At 43.2% G+C, this 18,176-nt stretch overlaps 1 protein-coding gene across 6 annotated transcripts in view; it reads right to left on the bottom strand.

Annotated features, from left to right (window-relative positions):
• The window catches only part of cep290 (centrosomal protein 290), a 30,626-nt gene that overhangs the window by 4,519 nt on the left and 7,931 nt on the right, over positions 1-18,176 (bottom strand). For 5 of the 6 annotated variants that reach the window (XM_054775840.1, XM_054775843.1, XM_054775842.1 and 2 more), the window contains 42 exons: positions 17,806-17,952; positions 17,534-17,716; positions 17,370-17,459; positions 16,815-16,937; positions 15,171-15,291; positions 14,842-15,005; positions 14,451-14,613; positions 14,268-14,368; positions 14,139-14,205; positions 13,968-14,065; positions 13,820-13,895; positions 13,593-13,723; positions 13,200-13,358; positions 12,813-12,962; positions 12,618-12,733; positions 11,674-11,776; positions 11,360-11,590; positions 11,014-11,187; positions 10,819-10,930; positions 10,548-10,753; positions 10,280-10,431; positions 10,091-10,202; positions 9,537-9,992; positions 9,289-9,453; positions 9,107-9,214; positions 8,886-9,020; positions 8,532-8,798; positions 8,331-8,438; positions 8,063-8,262; positions 7,720-7,933; positions 7,504-7,641; positions 7,139-7,351; positions 6,896-7,012; positions 6,650-6,792; positions 4,267-4,422; positions 4,025-4,148; positions 3,167-3,829; positions 2,828-2,962; positions 1,682-1,765; positions 1,384-1,542; positions 1,195-1,314; positions 854-1,023 (listed from right to left, as the gene is read on the bottom strand). In XM_054775840.1, coding sequence (XP_054631815.1) covers positions 854-1,023; positions 1,195-1,314; positions 1,384-1,542; positions 1,682-1,765; positions 2,828-2,962; positions 3,167-3,829; positions 4,025-4,148; positions 4,267-4,422; positions 6,650-6,792; positions 6,896-7,012; positions 7,139-7,351; positions 7,504-7,641; positions 7,720-7,933; positions 8,063-8,262; positions 8,331-8,438; positions 8,532-8,798; positions 8,886-9,020; positions 9,107-9,214; positions 9,289-9,453; positions 9,537-9,992; positions 10,091-10,202; positions 10,280-10,431; positions 10,548-10,753; positions 10,819-10,930; positions 11,014-11,187; positions 11,360-11,590; positions 11,674-11,776; positions 12,618-12,733; positions 12,813-12,962; positions 13,200-13,358; positions 13,593-13,723; positions 13,820-13,895; positions 13,968-14,065; positions 14,139-14,205; positions 14,268-14,368; positions 14,451-14,613; positions 14,842-15,005; positions 15,171-15,291; positions 16,815-16,937; positions 17,370-17,459; positions 17,534-17,716; positions 17,806-17,952 — 6,854 coding nt within the window. The remainder of the gene's footprint in view (positions 1-853; positions 1,024-1,194; positions 1,315-1,383; positions 1,543-1,681; positions 1,766-2,827; positions 2,963-3,166; positions 3,830-4,024; positions 4,149-4,266; positions 4,423-6,649; positions 6,793-6,895; positions 7,013-7,138; positions 7,352-7,503; positions 7,642-7,719; positions 7,934-8,062; positions 8,263-8,330; positions 8,439-8,531; positions 8,799-8,885; positions 9,021-9,106; positions 9,215-9,288; positions 9,454-9,536; positions 9,993-10,090; positions 10,203-10,279; positions 10,432-10,547; positions 10,754-10,818; positions 10,931-11,013; positions 11,188-11,359; positions 11,591-11,673; positions 11,777-12,617; positions 12,734-12,812; positions 12,963-13,199; positions 13,359-13,592; positions 13,724-13,819; positions 13,896-13,967; positions 14,066-14,138; positions 14,206-14,267; positions 14,369-14,450; positions 14,614-14,841; positions 15,006-15,170; positions 15,292-16,814; positions 16,938-17,369; positions 17,460-17,533; positions 17,717-17,805; positions 17,953-18,176) is intronic. The other variant, XM_054775845.1, reaches the window with a different exon arrangement.

Here is an 18,176-nt window from a genome sequence, read left to right as displayed (position 1 = left end):
TGACTGTGTGGCCAACATGCTAACCACTCGACCACCGCGCGGCCCGAACTTAGGATCTCGTCTCTGCTATTTACAGATGATGTGGTCATCGAGCTGTGACCTTCAGTGTCTACTGGGGAGGTTTGCATCTGAGTGTGAAGCTTCTGGGATGAGATTTAGCACCTCCAAATCCGAGACCTTTTCCGAAATGGTTCTGTCGGAAATGGGTGGATTGCTCCTTCCTGGTTGGGAATGAGGTCCTACCCCAGCTGGAGGAATTCAAGTATCTTGGGGTCTTGTTCACGAGTGAGGGAAGGTTGGAGCGTGATGATAGGCGGCTCGGCGCAGCGTCTGCAGTAATGTGGTCGCTGTACCGGACCCTCGTGATGATGATGAGAGCTGAGCCGGAAGGCAAAGCTCTCAATTTACCATCGATCTATGTTCCCACCCTCACCGATGGTCATGAGCTTTGGGTTGTGACCGAAAGAACGAGATTGCGGATACAAGCGGCTGAAATGAGTTTCTTCCGTAGGGTAGCTGGACTCATCCTAAGAGATAGGGTGAGAAGCTCAGTCATCCGGGAGGAGCTCAGAGTAGAGAGGAGACAGTTGAGGTGGCTCAAGCATCTAGTCCAGAAGTCTCCCTGGTGAGATATTCTGGGCATGCCAAGCCGGGAGAAGGCCCCGGGGCATGACCTAGGACACACTGGAGGGATTATATCTCACAGCTGGCCCGGTGGAGCTGGAGGAGTTGGCCAGGGACCGGGGTCTGGGCTTCCATACTGAGACTGCTGCCCCTGTGACCCGCACCCGGATAAGCGGAGGAAAATGGATGGATGGATGGACGGATGGTACAAAATAAGTGGCTCACTAACCGAGTCACCACGGATGTCTTTAAGGTCTTGCTGTCAGCACCCTCTGTGATGGGCCTGGAGAGAGCGTCCATGAGTTTTTGTTTGGTTTCCTCCAGCTCTGCCTCCAGCTTCTCACTGGCCAACTCCGCACTTGTCCTGGCTACTCGTAGTTTCTCTGCGGCCTCCATCTCCTGAAGGGATGGCAAAACCAAATAAAGTGGTATCAGCATTTTAGTCTTCTGCTGATATGCATTTTAGCTCATGAGAATACAGTTGCGTTGCCTCATAACTCCATTCTTTCAATCAGAAGTGTTTCCACATCTCAAGATCCTAGTGACAAACAATTAAGTTTTTGTCGTTACCCTCTTGACTTGCTTTCGTAGACGTTCATTTTCCATCACTATTTTCTCCAGTCCTCTACATTTCAATTCAAGCTTGCGCAGTTCAGCTTCATGCTGACTCTTCAGCTTGTCGTGTTGGACCTAAAAAACAAAATATGACGTTTGCAGCCAGTTGTGGTAAACATGCTTGACACGTGTGTCCGCATCAACCTGAAGTTTTTTGTGCTCTTGCTCCACAGCCTTGTCCACACGATGAGGTGCAGTGTTTTTCTTTAGCGTCTCATTCTCTTTCTGTACTCTTTCCACCACCTTCTTCATCAAGTTGATGGTCTTCTCGAGCTCAGGCACCGTTTTCCCGCTGTAGCCGGGCTGATGAGGAAGCAGTACAATTATTGTCAGGTTTAAGAAAAGGAGAAAAGTGATTTCCAGTATGGTGGATAATCTCAGTGAAGTCTTCTGTTTGCTATGCACTACATAATTTGACATATCAGCTTCTGCTTCAACATACTCTGGTATTGGCCAGTCTCTTCTGCAAATCAGCATTTTCCTTTTTCAGAGCACTGAACATCTCCTCCTGGTCTGCAACTTTACTCTGGGAAAAACACAAAGAACAACAGGATGAAATCAAGTTAATTACATTGTTACATTTTACTGTGCAGTAGTAACTTTATTCAGACTCAACTCAAAACTCCCTCACCTTTTTTTTCCCCTCTCCCGTACAGTGAGACTCTCAGCATACACTAGCCTACCTCATCCAATCAGCAGTCAGAACGCAGTCTAGATGCATTCAAGGACTCCACATTCATGTAAAAAATGCACATTTCCCCTACTGCGTTGTAAAAAAACAAAACAAAAAAAAAACAAAACACCACGCTCGGCGAAGTGAGCCGCAACAAGGAGGCTGAAAAGCCACGGTTTGCTGACCACTGCCCTAGACGGACCAAATCAACATGAACCAAACACAAACAGCAGTTTGGTCCGCAACATATTAGAAAAGAAGCAAAAATGCGATCACTGTTTTCCAAAGTCAAAGCTGATGGGTGTGAATATACTTTTACCTAAAATACAATGATAATAGGTCTGGTTTCATGGATGACTAAGGAAATTAAAAAATATTGACATTTGAGAGGCTGAAATCAGAGGATATTTACATTTTTACATAAAAAAACGATTAATTCAATACCAAAATAGACGTGTATTAATTGGATAATCGATGATTTGTCGATTCATTGTTGCAGCTCTGATAAAACATCTATTTACTGAATTTGGAAAAAGTATGGAATTTTGATCTTTACAAAAAGTGCTGCAAGGCATGCTCGGAAGCTGGAAGCACCACCAGTGCCACTGTAAGGATTGAGAAGATTGGATCAGTTGTACATTTTTTTTTTTTTTTTTTTTGGTTTGGTTTAAAAACAATTTTTTTTTTTTTTTTTTACTTAAAACCCTTTTTTGTGGTCCAACCTCACCCATACTCTTACCCCCAGGTTGCATTTGAGACCCCTGGTTTAAATGTATATAAAGCCATGTTCTGTTAACTACGTATGTCACTGGACAGGTGCCCAAAGTGATCCCATTTCTCATTGATTTGATTGCCATCAGCATCAATCCCAGGAACTGAATAAATGAGCAACTGCTTCTGGATGTCAACGTGTACCTTAAGTCTTGGAAGGTCAATGTTGGCCTGTGCCAGTTGGAGGCGGAGCTCCAGATTCTCTGAGGCCATCTTCAGGTTTTCTTTCTGGAGGTCCTGAACTTTTTCTGGTGGAGTCTCTGTTTGTTGCTCTGATGTCTGTGGCAAGGCAAAGACACAATGTCAGTCTGAGAAAAGAACTGACAAAAAGGACCAAGACCATCTTGTTTTTGAGATTGAAACTTGTTCTACTCACATACATACATACATACATACATAAGGAGAACACTCACAGGTATTCAGGTGTGCTCTGCTACCACTACTACAATACTCACAGCATTGGGAAACAGAGGGTTGGAGTACCTTCAGATATATTTGCAATCTGCTTTCTTGTTTTTGCACACCGTCATCCATTTGTTTCTTGATAGGACTGTCACAGTTTTGGCTCAGTTTCTTGTCAGAATTCACATCTGGTACGGCTGAACAGCACTGGTCTGGATTATCCATTGCTGCCTCCCTGGTAGTCACTTCATCATTCAGATCAACATCTTGTTCTGTACCTTTACGTCTTTCTGCTCCTTGACCTGAGTCGTCCTCATTGTTAACACTATCTCGACAAGTCAATCCTCCGTCATCATCTTTTTCTGCATTATCATCTGCTACTGCAGAAAACCCATTTGGGATGCTGTCTGTGTCATTCACAGATTTGCCTGCACTTTGCTGCCCTTCTGCTTCAATTTCATCTGCATCCTCTTCAACAGTTTTGTCAATGGTTGCATTTTTGGTCACCTGCGGGCTCATCTGGGTTTCTTCAGTGTTGGTTTGAGATTCTATGTCCGACTTTTGTTTGTTTGACTGATGGTCAGTTGTGTCTGTATGAGCCGGAGGGCTCATGGAGCAGCACTCTGGTTCATCAGGACAGTGAGCCGCATCCGCCCTTGGTGACCCATCCTCACCATCAAAAGTAACACAGAGAATCCCTTTTAAAGCCTGCACGTTTTTCTCCCTTGTATGTGACGAATCCGACTGATGCCGTTCAAGAAAGGAGATAAAGGAAGATAGTAAAAAAAATGAGGAAATTGGTGAAGAGAAGACTTAAAAGACAGCAGGGCTATGGTATATCAGAGGCAAGGGAGGACGTACTGGAAAGTGTGTGTGTGTGTGTGTGTTTTTAAACATTTGGCATCTGGAATGTGCTTTCAGTCAACAGAAAACACTCACAGATGGTCTTGACGGAGACTGGTTGGATGGGTTGTTCTCAAAGGCTCGTAGTCTCTCCTCAAGGTAGCGGTTCCTTTGTGTCAAATCGTCCACGGCATGGTCACGAGTGAGAGCCTGTTGCTGTCTGTAAGATTCCCCAAAGTGAAGGCTTAAAGTCAGTATAATGCTGACATAATACATCAGTTCCCCTAACCTCAGTTTGATTCTAAAAGTAGGCAAAAGGAAACAAGACTGCTGCATACTTTATGGTGAGCAACTCAGTCTCCAGGTCAGTGTTCTTTGCCTTCAGTTCCTCGACCTCCTTCTCCAGCTCATCTCTTCTCACGCCCACCACCTGATCCGTGGTCACTCCTCGAGCCTTTGTCTTCTTCTGAAGTGCATTTTTCTCTTTCTCCAGCCTGTGTACACAACCACATCATATGGACTGTGTGTGTGTGTGTGTGTGTGTGTGTGTGTGTGTGTATACACACACACACACACACACACACACACACACAGTGCTCAAAAAAAATTAGAGGAACACTTCAAAAACACATCAGATCTAAACTGGGGGAAAAATGATCTTGAATATGTTTCCTGATAATAAGTGGGTGATGTATTAGTAACAAAATGATGCCACATAATTTGATAGAAATGAATATGATCACCCTATAGAGGGGGGAAATCAAAGACACCCCAAAAATGAAAGTGAAAAAATTATGTAGCAGACTGGTCCATTTAGCTAAAATGTCATTGTAGCAACTCAAAATGATTCTCAGTAGTTTGTGTGGCCCCCACGTGCTTGTACGCATGCCTGACAACGTCGGGGCATGTTCCTAATGAGACTACGGATGGTGTCCTGGGGGATCTCCTCACAGATCTGGACCAGGGCATCCATGAGCTCCTGGACAGTCTGAGGAGCAACCTGGAGGCGCCGGATGGACCTAAACATAATGTTCCAGAGGTGTTCGATTGGGTTTAGGTCAGGTGAAGGTGGGGGCCAGTCAATGGTATCAATTCCTTCATCCTCCAGGAACTACCTGCATACACTAGCCATATGAGGTCGGGCATTGTCATGGACCAGGAGGAACCCAGGTCCCACTGCACCAGCGTAGGTTCTGACAATGGGTCCAAGGATTTTATCCCGATACCTAATAGCTGTCAGGGTGCCGTTATCTAACCTGTAGAGGTCTGTACGTCCTTCCAGGGATATGCCTCCCCAGACCAATGATGTTGCAGGCAGCATAACGTTCTCCACAGCATCTCCAGACCCTTTCACGTCTGTGCTCAGGTTGAACTTGCTCTCATCAGTGAAGAGCACAGGGCACCAGTGGTCTAGTTGGCAATTCTGGTGGTCTCTGGCAAATGCCAATCGAGCTCTACGGTGCTGGGCAGTGAGCACAGGGCCCACTACAGGACGTCGGGCCCTCAGGCCACCCTCATGGAGCCTGTTTCTGATTGTTTGGTCAGAAACATTCATACCAGTGGCCTGCTGGAGGTCATTTTGTAGGGCTCTGGCAGTGCTCATCCTGTTCCTCCTTGCACAAAGGAGCAGATACCAATCCTGCTGAGGGTTGAAGGACCTTCTACGGCCCTGTCCAGCTCTCCTGGAATCTCCGCCATGTGTCCAGGTACCGCAGTGATGCCCTGGTCCAGATCTGGGATGAGATCCCACAGGACACCATCCGTAGTCTCATTAGGAACATGCCCCGACGTTGTCAGGCATGCGTACAAGCACGTGGGGGCCACACAAACTACTGAGAATCATTTTGAGTTGCTACAATGACATTTTAGCTAAATGGACCAGTCTGCTGCAGCATTTTTTCACTTTCATTTTTGGGGTGTCTTTGATTTCCCCCCTCTGTAGGGTGATCATTTTCATTTCTATCAAATTATGTGGCATCATTTTGTTACTAATACATCACCCACTTATTATCAGGAAAGATATTCAAGATCATTTTTCCTCCAGTTTAGATCTGATGTGTTTTCGAAGTGTTCCTTTAATTTTTTTGAGCAGTGTGTGTGTATATATATGTGTATATATATATATATATATATATATATATATGTGTGTGTATATATATATATATATATATATATATATATATATATATGTGTATATATATATATATATATATATGTATGTGTATATATATATATATATATATATATATATATATATGTGTATATATATATATATATATATATGTATGTGTATATATATATATATATATATATATATATATATATGTGTATATATATATATATATATATATATATATATATATATATATATATATATATATATACATACACACACACACACACACACACACACACACACACACACACATACATAAACAACCATTGGTGTATCCTAAAGGTATATTTCATTGAACAAAAAGGTTCCTCTGGCCAGTTGGTGTATTTGTTTTCCAGCCAGTCATATCTATTGCTGGTTCTGCAGAACAGAAGCACACAATGGTCTTCTCAATGTCCCTAGATCCTGGAGAAAGTTAAAATGCTTTTGTTCAATCACTGTCATCTGTGGTAAGCCTCAGGTGAAACATAGGTAGTTTTCCAAGCTTAAGGAGTCAAGAGACAGATGTTAGATGCAGAACTGTCCACAATATTGTCTGCACTGACCTGGCATAAAGATCTTTTATAGTACTGAGCTGTTTAGACATGGATTCATTTTCTTGTTCCTTGTCCTTGAGAATATTCTTCACCTTCTCCAACTTGGACTGCCATTTCTTACCCTCCTCCCACAGTAATATTTCCTCCTTGCTCTGTAAAATTCAAATGTCGATTAATTCAGTATGAAACAGATGAAGACACAGAAATTTGATGCAAGTTTTTTTTTGTGTATGTATGTAAGGTATTTTTACAAACCTTTCCCTGGTCAATTTTCCGAACATCAGCGCTTTTCTCCAAGTCTGACTCCAGCTTCCTGATCTTCTTCTGTAGATTTTCAATGGTTGGCCCCTTCTCATTGGGAATAGGTTGATTCTAATGATAAAACATGCATTCAGTATTTGCGTTTGAAATGCTATTTGTGTATTACTGCGTTTCATTTGTTGTGAATGTTTGACATATTTGAAGCACATGACTATTGCAATCTTTAGCACTAGTTACTTGAATGCAGCTGCTGAGTCTCTTGACTTGTTTCTGGAGCTCCTGGACTTCCTCTTCCTTTGCCTCCTTTTTAGCTTCAAGGCTTCTCTGATTGTTCTGGCTCTTCTGGACCTCTTGGTTTAGGCTGTCAACCTCCCTTTTTAAGGTGTTCTCACGTCTTCTGGCAGACTCCCTTGCAACTTGAAGTTCATCATTAAGTTCTTGCACCTGAGCCTTTGTAGGAGAGCATAGGAGGTTGTGTTAACAGCTGAGTACATGCATAGCTCTGGCAAATGGATGACATAAATCAGTGTGTAGCTTTGAGTAACATAATTGCAATGCGATTCAACACGTGCAGCAATAGAATGGCAATATTTGGATGCCACCTTCAAGTCTTTAGTGTGCTTCTCGACCAACTTGTGCACATTGAGCCTCTCCTCAGTCTGTGCAGCATTGGCTAAGACTTGTTGTTCTGCAGCAGATGTCATCTGGGCCCGCAGTTTTAACAGAACTTTACTGAGAGCCTGAGGAAACAAGCATCATGCAAACTTCTTTGGATGCACTAGATGGGGAAAAGGAAGTTTGATAATGCTTATCACTACCTTTATCTGTTTCTCTTTTTGGACTAGTTGTGATTTCAGCCGTTCAACCAAGTTCTTCATGGTGTTGCTAGGGGATAGAACATTGGCCTCCTTTTGGGTCTCCAGCTCATTTTGGAGAGAATCCATCTCCTTTTTCATCTCTGTTATTTGGCTCTTCTGATCTTTAGCCTCAATGGTCAGATCTTCCACCTCTATAGCATGCGACTCCTTAAGCCTGCACCAAATCCACACTGTTAGTATGTTGCACATTGTAATTTAACTGGTATAAAATCTGATCGTGAAGATGGTAGACATTGGCCACACAAAAAATGGAGCTATGTTGTACTAGAGACACATAGATCACCTCAACATCTCATTAAAGTGTTTTTTAGCCTGTGTTTCCATGGCCATCTTCTGTCGTTCCAACTCTGCAGTGGCCAGCTTCAGTTTCTTGGTGATGGACGAGAGTGATATGTCCTGTTCAGCTACCGTCTGCTCCAACTCAGCCACACGGTCCAAATGTTTGGACGTCGGGATAGTGATACTGGGCTTCTTCATAATTTCCTGCAGGAGGGAACGACACAGAGAGTCAGTTTGAACTGTTTGAGGTTTTCGTTGATATCAATAAGTACCATTGCGTGCTGTTTGAGGCGGTCCAAGGTGTTGTCGTTGTTGGAGTCCAACTTGTGATACAGCATTCTCAGCTCCTCTTCATGCCTCTTTATCATTTCTTCTTGATCCTGAAAGGAAGATGGAAAATGAGCAAAAGAATAACTGGTTGTACAAACTAAGCACAGAGATTAATGTGCTTGAACATGAATGAATAACTGTACCTTCCCGGCTTGGGTCAGCTGGTGTTGGTACTTCTTGAGGACATCCTCTTTTTTGTCAAGTCGACTTTGGAGATCTTTGATGGTTTTATGGGCAAGCTTGAGGGCAGCCTGACTGTCTGATTCCTTGTCATGCTGAAAAGCGTCCGCGAGGAGACGTTCCCTACTAGCGACAGCCGGGAGACGAAGACGCAGCTCGTTGATTACTTTGTCTCTGGACACAACGTTTTGTTCGGATGTCCTCAGTGCAGCTTCTTTCTCCTTTAATTTCTGCATTTCAAGGGATTACACCATCATTCACCACACAGGTGGTGTTTGATTTCAGAGCAAGACAAGTAAGGTGGACATAAAATATACCTCATCCAAATGTTTACAGGCAACTTGTGTGTCTGAAATGGTGCTAACTTGCTGTCTGATTTTTCTCAAAGCAAACTCTAGTTGCTGAGCAGGAGGTAGACTTGGGTCTGGGAGGTAGCCTGCTGCGTCTTCCACCTGAACTCAAGTGCAGAAAGAGTCGCCCAATCATAGTTTATTACAGCATAATAAGGACACGGTAGAAAATAAGATTCAAAATTAACCTTTTCAGCACCACTCAATACTTCCTTCTGGTGGTTCTCATACTGGTCCAGCTGACGTTCGAGCTCCAACTCTCGCTGATCCCATGCCAGTTGGTGCTCTTCTTGAATCTTAGGACAAAAATAATTTACAATGCTGTGAGTGATGTTGTGAATCACTGGAGTAACATTAAAGTTGTTCTCACCATATTCAATTGGACGATATCCTCTCCAAGTGAGTGGATGTTTCTCTCTTGCTCTTCCACCAGGTTCTTCAAGAACCTGATCTCCTCCTTTTGGACTGCCACTTCCCTGCTTTTCCTCAGCTCCTGTAGACAGGCATCTTCCATCTTCTTGTGCCACTCGGCTACCTGTTAAATGATGATGATGATCACATGATTAGTACACCTCAGTTACTGATGGATCCTGTTGATGCTTAACTAAACTAACCAACCTTCTGAGCCCCTCTCACATCCTTCAGAGTAGAAATGAGCTCCACCAACCCTCCAAGCTTAAGCTCCAGCTCTTCCGCCCTACCCTCTGCCCTCCTCCGTTCCTCCTCTGCCTTCTTCTTCTCCTCATGGGCTTTTGCCTTTTCCTCCTGGAGGCTTACCATGGTCAACGAGAACTTTTCCTGCTGCTGAAGCGGCAGTGCGCCTGCAAACTGCCTGCGAAGGGACTGGACGGTCTGTCGCAGGTGCTTGGAGCGATTCCTACCCTCCTGGCGAGCAAGGAACAGAGCACGCTCGCAGGCGTCCAGTCGCTGTTCGGCGCGCTGCTTTAAGGCCTCCAGCTGTTGCATGTGAGAGGTGGAAGCTTCTAGCCTGGCCAAAGCGTCCGACTCACTGAGCTGCAGAGCCACAATGTGTTGGTGGAGCTTTGCAATGAGGGCCTTCTCATCCGTTTGCGACTGAAGAGAAGAATAAATTAAATCTAAAACAACTGAACGTGTCACAATGGACTGGACTGTAAGCACAAGAAAATCATTGCTTAATTCACAAAAGTTACCTGATAGTCAAGGATTTGTCTCCTCAAAGATTCCACTTCCTTATCTTTGGACTGTTGCCTGGCCTGGAAAGCAGACGCCTGTTTCATGGCAATGTCAGAAACCTCTCGAAGCCTGAAAAAAAAAAAAAAAAAGTTTTTAATACAAGGTTATGGAAGAGTAAATATTGGTAGTCCCAATGTCAAACGTACTTGGAAACCTCTGAGCAAAGTTCCGCCTCCCTGGCCTCAAACTCAGCAATCCTGGCTCGGTCTGCGTCACTCGATGCTTTTGTGACGCAGTCGGCCAACTCATCTCTCAGCTCCCTCTCCACCCTCTGCGCTTCTATGTTCATTTTGGTCAGCTGACAAAAGACAGACAACACAGTCTCATCAAAAACAGACATCTGGCATGAATGAAAACGGTGTATATAAAACTGAGGTTTATTGGATTATTCTTTGGGATCATGCAGTCATTTACCTCTGCAAACTTGGCCTCCAATTCAGAGTTGCGCTCCTCCACCTGCTTGAGTGAGTTCTTCATGTGTTCGTACATGGTGTGTGCATGCTCAGCTCTCTGCCTCTCGTTCAGCTCCTTCATTTCCAGAGTGGTGATTTGCCTGGCGGCTGACACCTTCTCATTGTTGACCAACGCCTTATCAGCTTTCTCCATGTCGCTCTCGCCCGCTAATGATAACAGTACAGCCAATGAAGAATGGACATACTGACTTAGGATCTCAGATTGAACGTACCAGTGACACTTGTGTTCTCCCACGCTTGTTCTAATGTGTGCAGCTTCTCCTTGGTGATCTCCAGCTCTTTATTAATAACAGCAATATGTCCTCGCAAAGACTCGTTCTCACTCTTTACAGACAAGAGACTTTTGTCAATGGACAGTCTTAAAATACACAAAACTAACAATTTGATGCAAGACACTCAATTCACACCTCTAAATGTTCCAGATTGGTGGTTCTCTTGACGAGCAGGCTGTCCCTCTGTAGAATGTCTCTGTATTTGACAGTGAGGTCCGTGTACTGTCTGTTGGCCTTCTCCAGGTCTGATGATGGCACGCTGTCATCCAAGGCTTTCTGCAGCGCGGCTGTCTTGAATGCAGCCATTTCCTTTGTACACCAAGAACAAACAGTGCTGCAGTAAAGGACGCTTGGACAATCTCCGGAAAAACACCAATTTTGACACTACTTGGATTGACACTACTTGAACCCCACTTGTACCTTTGTATGCCAGTAAAACAATATTAGAATGTTCTGTTGCAGACAACATTTCTTCCTCTACCTTGTATCTCTGCAGGTATCCTATCCTCTGGGTGACCGAAGTTTGCATTTGACAGCTCTCGTCCCTCAGCCTGCTGATTTCTTTGCGGAGGTGCTGTTCCTGCTCCATCAGGGTGGTGCAGCGCCGAGTCAGCTTCTTCTCATTGACCTTAGAGACGGTCAACTTGCGCAGGGCTTCGCTTAGCTGTCTCTTGACTTCCTCTGGGTCCTTCTGAAGGGTGTCTAGTAGTTCCTTGAAGCATATAAAGAGCAGAGTGATGTTAAATGTTGCTGCTACAGAGCAGGTCCAAGGGGCTTGTTATTTATCTGACTTACACTGTAATGTTGGAGTTTAACAGCGTCCACCTGCTGTTGCTCCTCAAGTTTGGTGTTCATACTTGTAAAAGCCTCTTTCTCCTTATGCCACTGTGCCTTCTCACTGCGCAAAAGCAAAAGAGGAATTTTGGATAAAGGTTTCGGGAGACACTACACCAATGGAAAATGTATTTTCAGGCTACAAAGCAAACAGGTCTCAAATTTATGGCCATATTTTGTTCCCCTCTACTTGACATGCTAAGTGCTAAGTGCTAAGTGTGGCCTGCGCACTCTTGGGAGATGGTGAGGTGCACTTTGGCTTATTTAAAAGGAAGCCGCTCTTTAGCTCACAACAAGCTTGTGACAGTGAAATGGACAGGTGCATCATTTGACAGAACACTAACTGTGATGACAGTGCCAACACAAAAATGACAATACAACATGTAACAGGTAGGTAATCACACACAGGGCAACTACTACTACTATTACTACTACTACTACTACGGGTTACATGTTTATAGTTGACATAATTATTTATTATCCTCCACAGTAGTAATAGTTGCCCAGTGTATATCTGTTGCATGTAAGTTGCTGTGTGATGGTTATTGCATTATTTCTTTGATGACACCATGAGTCAGACTGTTGTGTTGACAAATGACCTCCTGTTTGCTGACAAGTTAGTCATTTGGTTGAAATGTGATTTTGGACTGAATACTTGATGTAGCCTAGCCTCACCCAGACCCTACCTCCAGCGGCGCCCCGCTGTTTTGAATAGCAAAAAAAAAAAAAAAGTGTACCACACCAACAGGTGCGAGGTTACCCCCTACCATAATGCCATTTTGGCCCCATGAAAAAGCAGAAGAAATTCCAGAAAAGGCACAATAACAACAATGGTCAAAAGAGGAGCCCTAGAGTAGTTACTCGGCAAAGGTTTTCTGAAATGTCAGCATTTCGTATCTACCAACCTTAAGTGCTCTTCATAGAGAAGACCTTGCTGGTGGCTAATAATTGCAAACTTGTCTTTGTATTCCTCCAGTGTTCCGATTAACGTCTCCCTGGTGTTGTCCTGGTTGTGGAGCTCCTAATTAACAGAAAACAAATGTTGAACATGCAAGTAACATCGCAATGCTTTCTTCCCATCACACACAGGTGACACAGACCTGAAGCAGCCGAATGGTGTACTCGTTCAATGAGTTGATGATGTCTGTGCTGCTGGGGTCCAGGTCTTTGGGAAGGGCCAAAGGTTGGAAGAGGACGCCACTGTTGGCCGACTTCCTCAACTGCTCCAGCTCGCTTTCCAGGCGACTGGTCTGAGACAACGCACACAAATATCAAATGAAGAATTGCCAAGCTAAGAGCGACTACGAATGAATATAATAAATAATACAACAAACTAGCTTTTAAAAAGAACAGCAATAATTTCTATATTTTGGTTCTTAGCTAGAACTCCATCCCCGAGTCAAATTCTCAGCAGAGCTGAATTACTGGAACCTTTGTGTAAACTTTACAAAACGTCTCTTTCCAGATTTACCTCCAGCTGGACATACCTTCTCTTTGGCTGTGGCAAGTTGACTGATGCTGCTGGTTGCTTCCTGTCTAATTGACTTCAATTCCCGCCTTAGCTCTTCGTTTCTCCCAAGCAGTTCGTAGATTTGAGCTGTGAGGTGCGAAGTCAACTGCTTACTCATGTTGCTGACATCTGGTGCCTGTGATTTCATGCACAAGGAGAGTTTGAATGCTCCAAGAACAATATTTCTTCATTGCTTAATGCTAATTTCCCTATATAGTGTGCCTCTTCTTTTGGGCAAGCTTGAAATAGGATGCATAAAAGGTCTCCGTATGTTTGCTGCCATGGGAACAGATGACCAAGAATACAAACAACACAAAAGACTGAAACAGGTAAAGCGGCAGGATTACAAATGTGTCATGGGTATCCTTACGTCAGGCAACTTTTCCAGACTGGGAATACTAATGTCAGTGTCAGTGGGGCTGGTCTCTTTGGCCTTCAAGGCCTGGATGACATCTTTGAGGGCAGCCTCCACATCTTCTTTCTCTTTGCACAACTGATCCACTTTGAGTTCACACACAAGGGAAGACAAAAACATGTGAAACCGTCTTTGTAAAAGAGGACGGATGGAATCAAAAACATGCATGAGTGTGCATTTACATTTGAGCTGAAACTGTGTCTTTTGGAGTTCCATCTCACTCTTCTGCATCTTGACTTCTTTTTCTAGGTTTTCAGTCTGCACAAAGTATTTTAGTTAAATATAAGAGGGATTTGTCTTTAAAAGTGAGGTGATCTGTCATGAGCTGACCTTGGCTCTGAGATCTTCATCGATGTGAGTACTGCCCAGTTGAGGAGTTTGCTGCAATCTTCTAGTGTGTGTGACATCATCCTCCACCTGTGGCAGACCTGCAGACACGGCTAGTGATCAAGACTCGGGAACAAAACTGTACAATGTGCTTAAAACTCAAAAGTAAATCACCTCTCTGCTTGGCCAGGAGTCTGACTTGTTTCTTCATCTCCAATCTTTCCTCTTCAAGACGTTCAATCTGAACAAGAAGACAGCTTATGAAATATAACATAAAAAGTAGCGATCATAACCTCTGTTTACCTCTTTAGTCAGAACTTGATTTTCTGCTTTGTACTGCCGTTGTTTGAGTCCTTTGGCTCGTCGGAACTCTGTCAGATCCACTTCTTCTCTGGGTTCATAGCCTTTTAAATGAACGCCAAAGAAAGAAAAGTCAGATGATTGTTAGTTGTTATCTGAAATGCTTTCTGTGATGCAAGACATTACCTAGTCTGTCTCTGAAATTCTCATTCTCCTCCATGAGCTCGTTCATTCTCATGTCCATTTGGTTGATCTCTTTGGTCATGGTCTCCAAATCGACATCTCTCCTTCTGATTTGATTTTTACACTCCTTAATCTCGCCAACAGCTTCTTCCAGGCCATAAATTCCCTGGAATACACAAAGAGTTGTGGTTTCTTATCATAAGATTCATTTTGTCTTGCCTAGTCATCTTTCCAAGGAAATGGCAAATAAATTTGACACAGAGGAGGACAAACACCAGTGGCCTGTTGATCACACCACGGTCACACTGTGTGTGTTACGTTACACTTCCAGGACATTGCCTTCACTGAATGTGATGTGACTGAAGAGAACTCGTGCGTGTTTTTGTCCACTTACAGACTCATACTCTCTCAAGCGCTTTGAAGCCTCAATGAGTTCCTCATCTTTTCCTTCAGCGTGAGCTTCCGCTTGTTTCAAAGCCTCCTCTGCTTCTGTTGCTCGGGTCTCCGCAGCTTCCAGCTTGAACTTGAGCTCCTCCATCTTTGTCTGCTGGACTTGCACTTGGACAAAACCGCACAAGTTTTACTCCGCTCTCCAGTAACTGCACTCCACCTCTTTAGGGTCATCTAATAGTGTCATCAACTTAAAGACATGACACTGTTCACCACTGTGCCACATCTACCTGTGGTATGTCTCTGTTCTGTTCAGAACCTTGACCCACTCACCTCCACCTTCCTTAGACAGCTTCAGACCCTCCATGAGCAGAGTTTGCTTCTCCATTTCCCCTGTATACTGCTCCACTTGCTGTCTCAGGATCTTGATCTGATCATCTCGATCTTCTACGACCTGCAGAGCCATCACCAACAATTAACACAGTGACTGTCTTCTTCTTCTGCGTCATTAGCGACATGTTTGGGAGACGTCTACTGGGACTAGGAGCAGATGAATTTACTGTAGGCTATATGGATCACAGACTTGCCAACTGTGATTTCACTAAAAAAATATACCTTATCTGATCTGTATCTTATCTTAAAGCCCATCTGGCAAAGTAGAGACACAAACTATTAGCTTGGGGATGGGTCCTATACAGGGTAAAATAGATATGATTATTGTTATTAATTTTTTTAACTATACTGGTGCTCAAAGTGTCTGCAAAGAAAAATTCTGGCTGGTCAAGTCCCCATGGAAAGCCCAGATAACAAATGCACGAGCCGCCACTGCATTGTTTGGTGATTCAGTTAAACAAAAACGTCTGCTTGTCCAGTTCTACATTTTGTCATCGCAGTTTCCTTAAAATTAATGTTGAAATATCATCTCGTCTCGTGAACCCAATATCGTGTATCACCTTGTCTCGTGAGCTGAGTGTATCGTGACACCCCTCCTATTTAGATTGTTAGCTTCCTTTATTGTGAGCAAACCATGGTAATTAACGAGAGAAGGAGTGTTATTGCAGTTGGAACTAATCAACGCGTTACAAGTCATTTTTACTGTAAATGTTGATCTGAAATCGAAGTACAAGGCATATAAGCCCTCTGAATGGAGTTGTATACACACAATAAATAATGTTCTACAAGCCAACCAATCACATCGATCCGTGAGGTTATATTTCTTTGGAGGTGCACATCACACTGCACAGGAGGGTTTGCAGGGGGAGGACTCAACGAGCCAGTGCAGCACATGCTGGTGTCTCAGCACCTGTTTTAATGTTTTATATGGATGAAGAGTGACTATCTAAAAATTCACTTAATTAACCTATTGTCAAACACTATTAGAATTCTTTTTTGGCATGATTTGCATGTAAATTCACTAGTTTTTAGATTTATGAATATATGTTTAATACAATGAATGTTGGTGCGCTCTATGAAATTTGCTGTGCAGCCTTCACATTGGTCTGAAATCATTACATCTTTTTAAGAAATGGTTGCTTAAAATTTCTTGAAATGTAGTTTTGCAGTATAGATATACTTTCTGTGTGTGAGTCCATTCTTAAATTAGAAAGTTTAGAAACCAGTTTTATTGTTAATTTAAGACAAATATATATTCATCTGTTGTTGAAGAATAATCAAAATAAGGTATAAAAAAAACAACTAATTGCTGGCAAAAAATATCTTCAGAAGAAAAGGCCTAGCTATACTTTCTTAATATAAGATTATTTTTCTAAAGTGAAAATTGCTAGACAAGATATTTTCTCTTTTTAGGAGAAAAAATAAGAATGGTTGTTTAAAATGGGACTTGTTTACTTTCTTGGAATTTTGTTTTTGCAGTGTGGCATATTTTACAATCTGTGCCGGGTTGCAAGAGTTTTAGTGCTATCAATGGCGCATTTTATGCTATGAAGAGAAATCATTGCTTCTTCCTTTGGAACAGACCTGCTGCAAGGCAATAATGCTGCTTCTGTCCAAGTCCGACTGGGCCAGACGCAACTTTTGCTGAAGGTCACGGACCATCTGCTGGTACACCAAAATCTCCTCATCCTTTCCAGAGAGCACTTTCTGTGAAGGAATGTCACATCATAAACACTGGGTGTCTGCAGCAGTCGAGTGACCTAAGTTGCTTTATAAACAGATCTCTTGAACCGGACTGTTTGAGCATTGTGACAGTCTAATGCAGGGGTGTCCAAACTTTTTCCAGCGAGGGCAGCATATGGAAAAGTTAAAGGATTTGGGGGCCTTTTTGTAAAAAAAAAACAACAATCTATTTAAAGACAAAACTTTGTGTTAGCTTTGCGTTATAGGTTACAAAGCTTATTATTAACACCTATTTTGAGACCATTTTGCCTTTTTCCCTCCCATTGTTGCTGTTGTGCAGTGTGCCAATAGAAAATGAGCTGCGGGCCGTAGTTTGGACACCCATGGTCTAATGTAATCATCTTCATATCAGATTGACACTTCTTTCAAGGTTATTTGCTTCAGTTTGACAACAACCTTCCATTCGTTCACTTTGGCGTCCACTACTGCCATGATTGGGTCGTCCTCTTCTGTCATGCTTTTAATCTTGTGTGTCAGCTCTCTGACCTGCATGTGAAGCACACACGTGACCAACATGACAACACAAAAACATAGATCTAGAATTAAAGGAGGGCGTTTACCTGCAGCTCGGCATGATCCCTCTCTTTCCTGAGCTGGTCTGTCATGGAGTCGCACTCATGGACGGCCATCTTCATCTGGTTGTACTCGTCGCTCATCTTCTCCATCTCCTTTGCCGACTCCATCAGACATTTCTGAATGTGCTGGTTGTCAGTCTTGAGCTGTCCGAGTTCTTCCTCCGCTTGCTAAAAAGCAATACAAATCCTGTCACTAATTGAAAGATATCAAGGTGAAGGTCCACTTCAGTGTGGGACATTGGTAGGTGTGGGAGGACCTGTAGCTCATCCAGGCACTGGGAGAGCTGGCGGTTGGCAGAGCTGAGCTTCCTCTGAATCTCAGCGTTCTCGTCTCTGGATGGACCCGACTCCTTGCGTTCCAGCTCTCCGAGATAGAAGTCCACATCCTGCTGGAGCTGCGTGTTCTGATCAAGGACATGTTTGCTTTAAAGAAGACATCATATCAATACAAATACTTTTCAACCATTCGATATATTTCACATCTATTCTAGAAATATGAAGATGACAACCAAAAACGTAATCACTGGTACTCGGAACCTTTTTTGTTTGGAAGGGTAAAACTCTGTCTGATATAAAAATCCAACATTTTAATAATAGCTTATTTTGTTAGATTCTCTCCAATGTCCCA

The sequence above is a fragment of the Dunckerocampus dactyliophorus genome, chromosome 5 (genome assembly GCF_027744805.1).
Source record: "Dunckerocampus dactyliophorus isolate RoL2022-P2 chromosome 5, RoL_Ddac_1.1, whole genome shotgun sequence".
In the NCBI taxonomy this organism is placed as follows: domain Eukaryota; kingdom Metazoa; phylum Chordata; class Actinopteri; order Syngnathiformes; family Syngnathidae; genus Dunckerocampus; species Dunckerocampus dactyliophorus.
This window is presented reverse-complemented; position numbering and strand designations above follow the sequence as displayed.